Below are 10,267 nucleotides of genomic sequence, written 5' to 3'. Positions count from 1 at the left end.
CTGTTTTTATTGAACTTGTTCCCCCCCACACACGCATAATGAAGGGGCCAGATAAAGTCACATGATCAGTGTTTGGACCTGTCAGGTAACGGATTGTGTTCGACATGATTTCACCTGTGACCTCTTTAAAAGACTGTACATGGAGGATGGAGGTGGTGACGCTGGGGACCAAGGTTGCGGCACGTTTCTTCTTTCTGACTCTCAGGTAATGTCAGAATCTACCTCTGCAGGTGAGACTGAACAAAGAGGCGTCACAGCTTTGGAGAGCTTCTTGTTTGACTAACGACCCCTCGTTACCGTGTTCCTACAGTCTGTCTCGCTTTTCAATAAACATTTTGTAGAATTTGCAGCGCTGCTGGTTTCTGTTCTTTGATTCCTGTTTGTTCCTCATGTTGATCAGGTCGTTGTTTTCATAACGGCACAAATGATACAGGAGCTGATGGTTTGGCTAGAGGCCGGATCTTAAAGAATTGCTGAGACGCATTTTTGGAAAAGTTACAAAAGCTTTATTGCGATCAGAGGTGCAGGAACCAAAAACTAAAGTTTCACATCATGTAACAGAACAAAGGTCTGTTTCCCTCGGGTGTAGGAATTTAGCCAAATGCAGGGGTGAGGAAGTACCGAAGGAGCGGGAGGCGAACGCAGCGGGAATGTTTGTTTGGAGGACGCGTCGTCAACTCGGGAACATCTAACAGGAGCTGCAGGTGGAGGAACGGAGCAAGCTATGCTGTAACGCTGCGTTTCCTTCCGTCAGCCCTTTTAAAATGAATTCACAGCGACAGCGTGCACACAGAGCCAATCCATCGAGCTCCGCCCACCCGAGAGGGACTTCAGTTCTTTTCCAGGTGCGTCGGTGCTTTTGGGTACCGGGCAGTGGTGAAGCGAAGCGAGACGGCGCCGGAGTGCGAGACGCCTCCAACGCGCCGCGCTGCTCTTTTCGCACTGAGATGAATCAGAGGGAGGGAGAGGACGGGTGGGGGTCAGGGGTGGAGCCTGTGCGGGGTTATGATCCCTGAGCCTCCAGCTCTGACGCAGGTGTGTTGTCGGGCTCCTCGTCATTGTAGATGTTCTCTGCCTGCAAGAAAGGAAGGAACCGTTAGAAGCAGCGCTGCAGTTCCTACCTCAACACGGGCGGCGTGAGAGATCGGCAGGAATCTGATGAACATCAGACGAACAGTCCTCTTTCCCCCCGATGTTAAAAACATTGCACTCTGACATTGTTGAAACTGGCCTGACACAATGATGGACCTTCTTCTACCTTCATAATTCATATTTACATGCATATTAACATTTTGAGGCTCTCGCTGCAATCCAGCGGTTTCTCCAACTGTCCACAGCTGTGCAAACGCTCTCGGGTTTGAAGGGTTGTTTCTCCAGACTGGATATTTCAGCTCCACAGGTAAAGGTGGGATTTGTGCTGCTCATGCACCAACCAGAGCATCCTGACGGGTAATATCTGCACCTCATACGTGAACAGCACCAAGCAGGACAGACGAGCTCGCCGAAGAGTGGTGCGCTCTGCCGAACGCATCCTTGGCTCAGAGCTCCCTCGCCTGCAGTCTATAGACTCTGTGCGCCTTAGCATTTGCTACTATTCACTCCTTGTTCAACAAAGTAGCCAACTTTATTTTTTACAATTATTACAGATGTTTTAAGGCTGTAAAAACCCCTCACTGTACACTTTGTACACGTTTCTCAGGAAGGCATGAACATTTTCACTTTTCTCTCTTCTTTAAACTCTCAAAGTTCAAACCTTTGTAGAAAAATAAGTCCAGTATTATAGAATGAAACCACAGATCAAACCCTGTTTTCAGGTCCAGAACACGGAGTAGAGCCGCTGCCAGAGAATTCAACATTTATGAATCAGAAGTCCAACTAGGGATGGGTACCGGTATCCGGTCCCATGATGGCACCAGTTCTGACATAAACGGTAGTAACCAGACCGAAAAGCAGCGCACATTTCGGTGCTTTATTTCGGTGCTTTTTTTCCCTGAGCTGTGATACACTTCTAGCCAATCATTTTACGTTTCCGAGGATAGTAGGCGGGGCCAGGTACGTACGTTCTTTTAGAGCAGAGCTACAGATTAAAAATGCCCAAGGCGAAGCGGTCAAAAGTCTGGCTGTACTTCACAGCAAAAGATGCAAACTCAGCAGCAACAAGTGCTTTAAGCTGATACTGTGATACTGTCAAAGGAGGTAACACCAAGAATCCGATGAAACACCTGGCGACGCATAGCGTTTTTTTTTTAAAAGCCCAGAAATGCGCCGTATTTGATAGCTTGTTGCGAGACCTCACACCGAGCACGTCTACTGCGGGTGTGGTGCCTGTTATCGGACCCGGAGTTTGCAACATCCCCCAGAAACACGAAGAGGAGAGTCCTGGCCCCTAGCCCTGCCAGTGTAGCAGAAATGATGAGGATGATGATGCAGCAGCAGCCGTTCTTCTCTGCGTGAGTAGCTTAATGTTGTTCGTGTGTAATTTACGTTGAGTAGGCTAACCACGTTATTGAATTAATGCATGTAAGGTGAACTAGCAAACATCATCATAGCTACATGCGGCTGTCTTCTTGTTTGATGGCAGATACTCCCTTCACCCTGGCCAAAAAGGCTAAAATGACCAAAGAAAAAGTGGAAAACAGTTAAACATGAGAGGTTTTTGGACAAAGTTTGTGTTTTTTCCATTGTTTAAGCACTGCTTCCAGCCAAGAGTGATACCATATATGCCCCATAGCTGCAGAAAAGGCTAACATTGTTATCTTTTTACAAAAAACAGCTGGACATGAGAGGTTTTTGGACCAATTTTGTGTTCTCCATTCTTTAAGCACCGGCACCGTTTCAAAAGTACCGATTTGGCACCGGTATCGGATAAAACCTAAACGATACCCATCCCTAAGTCCAACTTTTTGTGCGATGGTTAGTGTCTTTAGAGTCACACTGTACTGTATAGGAGAGATGGCACGGAGGAGATCGACAATGCGCTGTATACAAAAAAAGGCAATGAAAAAAGAAATGAGTGAAACAGCACAGCTGCGTTATAGTGAGGGACCGCTGTAATTTTGAAGGTACGTCACAACATACCCTTTGTAAATACTAATGCATAGAAACCCTGATCAGCAACCATTCATTTATTTTTTTCTGTGGTTTTTTTTCACGGTTTGTTGACATGCTGTGTAGGTGTGGACTGATATCGACACAACGGGGGAAACATCTGGCTTTCACTGTTGTTCACCTGTAGATTGAACATTTGCCTGTTTAAATCATAAGAACTGTCACTATGCAGAGATGTGCTTCTGCTGCAGTGATGCACAAGCTGCGACTGAGGCAAAGCTTTGTGACGCTGCACAGCTCAGCCCAGAATGCACAGTAGCTACAGCGCTGTGACCACGGAGCTGATGAGCCGATCGAGGCCTTGAACTAGGGCTGGGCGATATATCAAAAATTTATTGTTACCGAAATTTATGACTCTCATCGACGTCATTTTGCCCATGTCGGTAAATTCGGTATTTTAAAAAAAAAAGAAAAGGCATGTGCAGGTTGGCGATGTTCATGTCCCTTTAAGACGCTGTGCTACGTTACAGACTTGACGGGGTGGAGTCACATGACTCTACTACCTGTAACAAGACGAGACACGGGTGAACAAATGGAGGACGATTTAAATGTTGAAGCAGCAGCGACGGAGGTAGAGCTGGTGGAGGAGGAAGAGGAGACGCTTGTTAACAAAAAAAATGTTCAAGCCCTGCTTAATTTTAACTATCAGTGTTCTATTGAAGTTTTTTGCAAACAGCACAATTTAATGTTTTTGTTTAAGAGTTTATAGTTTTCACTAGTCACATGGCAGTGCTTAGTATTTATTATAGTTTTTTCTGTGTTCAATTGACATTTGTGTTTGTGACATTATTTGTTTACAAGTTATAGTACCTCAAGGCCTTAGCAGAGATAGGCCTTTGTCCATGATGGCATTACATTTGCACAATCATTGTTTACTTTGTGAATAGCCAATGTGAAACATATTTATTATTAAACTATTTTGTTTACAAGGGATACACATTTTTTAGAGAGCATGGTTACATATTGTATCCTACACTTTTTATTTTGTTCAGTTAATAAATCTTAACCACTAAAAGTACTTACTACTATTGTCTTCATTTATTTTCAGTGACATTTTACAGTCCTTTAAAGTGGTAATAATATAATTGCAATGAATAGGTCTAGGGGGAATAATATTATCAAAATAACTGGAGGAACTATGCTGCCTGCCACAGCCCCATCGAATGAAAACCCCCCTCCAAAAAAAACGTTTGTTTTTTTTGGCACTTGGGGTGGTTATCGTCCATTTATCGTTATTGAGGTTAACTGCTCAATTTATCGTGATATTGATTTTGGGCCATATCGCCCAGCCCTACCTTGAACGCTACAACCGGGACGGCTCCAGTAAGACAACATTCCCAGTGTCTCTGTTAGTTTTCAGCACGGATCCTGCATCACACTCAGCCTCCCTCCAAAACCTCGCAAACCATCACCGCACCCCGAGTAGGTTTAAATAAATCAATCTTTGTTTGGAGGATCAGACAGCCGACGTTCTGATGTTCTTGAAATCAAAACGACCGTTGGCGTGCTCGTGACACCGTTTCTGAAACATCTCCGAACGAGCTTCCAGATGTTTTGGTCTTTGGCACGAGTGAAACGATATTCTGTTTTCCTGAAGTCGGCTTTCACAAGTCGAAATGACATTTCCATGTCAGAACTCCGAGCTGCTGCTGTCGCATCACCCACCACTTCATCTGATCTGTTACCGTCACACACTGTGTGTCTGTGTGTGTCTGTGTGCGTCTGTGTGCGTGCGCGCTCACCATCTGCCACACTTGCATGATGTTGTCCTCAGACACCGAGCAGATGATCCAGGGCTCGTTGGGGTTCCAGGAGAAGTCTGAGATCTTTGCCGTGTGGCCGCCGTGGATGAACTGATGGAGATCAGCAATGACAGGTTAGAGAGGCGGGGCTTTGTTCTGACAGGAAAATGATGCACCTGCTGATCACACCTGAAGCACTCGAACACTCTCTGCTTACGTCACAGTATCTGAGTAAGCGCACTTGTCTCATCGAAAGGTCAAAATGAACTAAAACATGTTTGTTTTTTAGGTCAGCCATGATCATGTGATCAGAATAAAGACATGCGAGTGTCACCTAAAGACGTGACGCTGACATCATCACCTACCAGGAGCTCTGGCGGGCCGTCTTCAGCGTCCTCTGCAGACTGCTCCTCCCCAATTTTGCTAAAACGACACAAATCGATATCAGTATTTTTAATAAAAATACATTAGTGTCATTGTCTCAAGCCCCGCCCTGATCTGAAGCTCCGCCTGACAGCGAGGCATTACCTGAGATCCCAGACATTGAGACGCCGGTCGGTGCCGCTGGATGCCAGGATCGTCTCGTTGTGAGGAGACCATTGTACCTAATAAAAAGGACAGGAAGGCCTCGCCATCATTTTTCCGATCACGTGTGAGTCACCGACGAAGCCTCACAAACACTTTCAGGTCTCACCTGGAAAATTTCATCTTTGTGTGACTCAAAGGAGTGAAGCTTCAGTTTGAGGTTTCTCAGATCCCACAATGCAACAGTCTGACAGGAAGAAAAGCACACACACCTCAACATATACGAGTAATAGAAAAAACTTTATTCTTACGATGACAGGAGCAGGTGGGTGTGTCCTCTACCTTATCGGCAGAGCCGGTGGCCAGGATGAACTCGCTGTAGGGATTGAAGCTCAGACAGTTGACCTCGGCGGTGTGAGCGTCCACCGAGTGGCTCGCTTTGGACGTGTTGTTAGAGCGCGTGTCCCATCTGAGGATGGTTGGAGGCGGGTCAGAGCCAGCAGGTTTGATCGCACAGTTAGAAACAACCACCACCTTTAACGATCACTTACATCATCAGCTTCTGGTCGTCGGCGACGGAGCCAAAAAGTGACTCGTGGAGGAGATGCCAGGAGACGTCCTCCACGACCGCCGTGTGGCCCGTGAAGATGGTCTTTGCGTCCAAGATCTTCCCTTCTTTTGGACCGCCCCCGATGTCCCACAGGCAGATGGTCTGAGAGGAAGAGGAGGCGGGGCATGTGGAAGTTTTATGAGCAAACAAACATGAAATATTTAATTGTTCCGTAACTGCGTTTGTCTTCAGATGATAAAAGCAAAGACGATCGTTCTTATTCCTCTGAATGACTACATGTAGAGTTTAGTGTCAACTGTGACCATCAGGGGGAAAATCCACTCGTTAACGGGACTGAGCAGCAATAACGAGACGACTTCTGTACGTCACCGCGTGACCGGGACGAAATGTTTGGCTCACCGGAAGAAGCACCTGCTACTTTCGCTCTGGAATTTTTTTCCTTGGAAAATTGATGAAAGACAGAAATATTTTTGATCTTATCAACTTTTTAAAATTAAAAGGGCCTTTATTCTGAAAGTCCCAAAAGTCTTGACAGCATCCAATAAGAAACTGGAAGCTTTTATTTTGAAAAGCTGGCCTTTTATAAAAGAATTTTAGGTATTTTAGTTTGAAATCTGACATTGAGCATCCTGGTAATGTCCTGCTGTCGGCCTGTGTGACTTCTAAACCCTTAAACTTGACCCTCACAGGGACCCTTCTTCAGTTCGTGTACTGAAGCTAAACGATGATGTCACGTACGTGGTCGTCGGAGGCGCTGAGCAGGTTGCCGCTGAGGTTTGGATTCCAGGAAAGGCCATATCCTTCTTTCTGGTGACCTTTCAGTCTTAGGTCAGGATTACACTCCCCGCTGGGATCTGAAACGCACACACACATGCCTCGTCATGATGCGTGAGGGCGTTTGATTTTAGCATGTAGCGAGCAGCCGGGCGGCGACCTCACCTGGCTTGGACGGGTGTTTAGTGTAGTCGAAGACCAGCACGTCGGAGGTGGGAGTCTTGGTGGCAATGATGCAGGGGTTCTGGGGCATGTAGCGCGCTCGGTTCACTTCGCCTTCGTGGTTGATCTTTATCTCGATCTCGATCTTCCCGCTGACGGAACCGAAGCCGCCGAACTCTGAAAGATCAACAACGCTCAGATGGAGAGGAACAGGTGACGGCGGCATGACCGCCGTGTCCTGACCTACTGTACCCGAAAGCTGCTCAGCGGCACGCTAAAACACTAATGCTACCTGTGGGAGTGGCGCACCTTCAGCACACCTGAACAAAGCATCAACGTACCTGCTGGGAGACACAACAACACAGTGTGAGTGCACAGATCTGCTAAACCCCTCCCTTTCAGACAGGAAGTAACTGTAACCAGCACATAAACATGCCCTTCCTTACCTCCTTTCTCGCTGTCGTAGTGCGACGCGTCAAACTGGGCGTCGTCGTTTGGAACCTGGACACTCGCGATAACGAGGTGGTTCTGCTCGTCTGACGTGTGCGTCCCTAAAACTAGCCTGTGGACCGCGTAGTCCTTTCCCTCCGGCCTGTGGAGAGCGCCGAGTTGAACCGTCACCATAACTAGCCAATAAAGCAGCAGCTTCGCACACACCTGAGCAGCCTTCTTTTACCTGTTGACATCCGGGAGCCACTGCACCGTCAGGCTGGGCCACTCCAGCGCATGCGTCATCACCAGGTCGTACAGGAAGGGCGTGTTCTTCTTCCAGATCTTGTACTCCTCGTTGATGACCCGCTCCTCCACCGCATCGTCGTACACTTCAGAGAGACCACAAGGTGAGACACAGGTACACGCGTCTCATCCTGACTGTATGTGAGCTGCAGACATCTGCTCCTGTTCTGCAAGTCTTTGACCACATTTTTACAACTGCCTTAAAAAGACATTAATAAGAGAAACTCTTTAAAAAGAAATAACGGTATGTATAGAAAAGATGAAGATGTTTTGGTCCAATCAGATCGTCCAACACACGAAACACAGTACGTTTACACAAATCAGCTGTTAAATCTCACATTAGAATTATCGTCACTCCCACTGTGCTTAAGATTTTTCTTATATGTATTTTACTGTATTCAGTAATCATCTGTACACTGTATAGTATTGTTCTTATTAATGTTTCAAACACTTCTTTAATTCACCTTTTCTTCGTGTCCCTTCTGCTGATGTGAAAAGTGAATTTCCCCAGTGTGGGATGAAATAAAGTCTGTGTCTATGTCATGATGCCATCCTGCTGATGTTTTGGAGTTTTCCCCTTTTTCTGCGGAATTTCCCGCAGAAAAGGGGAATTCAATTCAACTTTATTTATATAGCGCCAAATCACAACAGCAGTCGCCTCAAGGCGCTTTATATTGTACAGTAGATCGTACAATAATAGATACAGAGAAAAAGCCAACAATCATATGACCCCCTATGAGCAAGCACTTTGGTGACAATATAACGGTGCATCGCTCCCGAGTGTTACTGCCCAGTGATGGATCAGCCTGCTGTGAGGAGGAGAGACCTGTGAAGGTTTCTACCATCACCTGATCACCTGTGACCACGAGCTGCAGGCAGCAACTGAAACAACACCATCGAGAATGCAAACAACAGAAATGAGCTTCCTCTGAACGGCGTCCCAGCTTTAGAGATGTGGTGAGGTGTTTCGTGATCTGGGAGAAGAGCCGGCAGGACTGGGACACGCTCTGAGGAACTGATGCTTTCACTGACCGCTGTCGGCTCAAAGTAAGGAGGCTTTACACCAGCTGACCGAAACTCTGCTGCCCGACTCGTCACTGGGACCAAGAGGAGAGGTATGAAGCTCCGACCTGCACGGCTAACACCTTTGGAGACTTTGATACCTGAAATCTTTGAGCTTAAACATCTCCAGGCTTCAGTCAGCCTGTGGATTACTGTTTACTTTTACTGTATTTTAAATTCTGATTTAATAAGCAGTTTCCATTTTTTACCTCAGTTATTTTATTTTTATTTACTCATTACAGTAGTCAAATTACTGTATATTTTACTCTATTTTTATTATGCATCTGCCTCGTTTCTTAACACATTAGTTTTTACTGAATTAGTTTCTAAATGTAGTCTTAATCTGCTCAAACTATTTAAACGTTGAAAGTGTTGCTTTTGTGCTCTTTTTAAGTTATTATAAATCGCTTATTACTGCATAATGATTTTACTCTGATTTATTGTCGGCTCTGACCGGACTGAAAGGTGCTGACAATAAAATCTGATTGATTGATTATCTGATTAATAATCACGTGATGCCGCCTTCACAGCACTTTCATGTATGAAACGTTACCGGGGAAGCAGAGTGGACCTGGACTGGAGCAGTTTGGGGTTCAGTCAAAGTGCCTTGCTCAAGGAGTCCTGACCAGCCTCACGTGCAGGAAACAGACTCCAGCTGTGTGCGTGCTGACTAACAGAGGAGCTGCTGTTCGTGGTGAGGCAACAGCTCATTAACGTCAAACCGGGTCAGTTTGGAGATCTGACGTCATACCGAACTCAAAGACTGGGCGTTCAAACGCGCTCGTGTTTAAAAACGGAGGCTTTAAACCCGGGAAAGCTCGCGCTGACAGCTCTGATATTAGCATGTGATGCTAACATGAGACCCTAACAGAGTTTGCGCGCACAAAGCGGCGCGCTCGGAAAACAGGCCAAAGCAGTTTTTCGGCGCCGAGCAGCGGCCGTTAAACGTACCCTCTTTATCGGCCATTGTCCAAACTCTGCCCGCGACTCGGAGCCGGACGGCAGAGAATCCAGGAAGGCGGGAGTTCTGTTAAAACTGCTGCTCGGGGGAGCCGCTGCTAAACCCAGAGTCCTTCCCTCTCAGCGCCGGATTACGGAGGAGCGCTGCGCATGCGTGAGCGCGCGCATACTACAGGGGATCAGCGCTGTGCACAGACTGCGCAGACAGGGCATGCGCATCGAAAACAAAGAGAACACAGAAACAGCGGAGTACCAGGACCACGGTGATGGGCACAGGACCAAAGGCAACAGTACAGTGGGCGGTGTCACGTGGGGGCGGGGTCGAATATCAAATTTACACTTTACAAGATTTACAAGAAACTGGCAAATTCATTAGAAAAAACCCCCCAGTATTTTTTAAGAGGAAGGAACAGAAAATGTACAAGGAAAAATGTACTTTTTTATTTTCTTAATGTGGCCTACAAAACAGACAGTGAGCAGTTTGCCTCTGACTGGAGGTCTTATAATGTCTCACAGTATAAGTACTCAGCATCTCGCCTAAAATCAACCAAATTTTGCTCCAAAAGGTGAACCGTTATTAGATATTCAGATAATAAAGGTCTCGTTTAAGTAAACCTGAATACAGGCT

General features: G+C 46.4%; 1 protein-coding gene across 2 annotated transcripts; it reads right to left on the bottom strand.

Moving 5' to 3' along the window:
- Window positions 1–483: 483 nt before the first annotated feature.
- LOC308398556 (histone-binding protein RBBP7) lies at window positions 484–9,791 on the bottom strand. Of its 2 annotated transcripts, none has more exons than XM_080885247.1 (12): window positions 9,631–9,791; window positions 7,559–7,703; window positions 7,329–7,474; window positions 6,886–7,062; window positions 6,685–6,800; window positions 5,927–6,087; window positions 5,718–5,844; window positions 5,545–5,622; window positions 5,379–5,455; window positions 5,216–5,273; window positions 4,851–4,961; window positions 484–1,075 (listed from the first exon to the last, which is right to left on the bottom strand). In XM_080885247.1, the coding sequence occupies exons 1-12, from the start codon at window positions 9,644–9,646 to the stop codon at window positions 1,004–1,006; spliced, it is 1,284 nt and encodes a 427-aa protein (XP_080741373.1). In that variant the 5' UTR covers window positions 9,647–9,791; the 3' UTR covers window positions 484–1,003. The 2 variants fall into 2 exon arrangements, with proteins under 2 accessions (XP_080741373.1, XP_080741374.1); XM_080885248.1 differs by having other exon boundaries at window positions 6,886–7,059.
- Between the last annotated feature and the right edge of the window lie 476 nt (window positions 9,792–10,267).

Source organism: Rhamphochromis sp. 'chilingali', assembly GCF_963969265.1.
Source record: "Rhamphochromis sp. 'chilingali' genome assembly, chromosome: 6".
NCBI classification, from domain to species: Eukaryota; Metazoa; Chordata; class Actinopteri; order Cichliformes; family Cichlidae; genus Rhamphochromis; species Rhamphochromis sp. 'chilingali'.
Note: the sequence above shows the minus strand (reverse complement) of the source record. Positions and strands in the feature narration are given on the sequence as shown.

Excerpts from the sequence above, each read along its gene's own strand:
- LOC308398556 (XM_080885247.1), bottom strand. Across the intron at positions 6,088-6,684 it reads TCAGCGCCTCCGACGACCAC|ACCATCTGCCTGTGGGACAT; the intron begins GTACGTGACATC and ends TCTTCCTCTCAG. Across the intron at positions 4,962-5,215 it reads ACGGCCCGCCAGAGCTCCTG|TTCATCCACGGCGGCCACAC; the intron begins GTAGGTGATGAT and ends GATCTCCATCAG.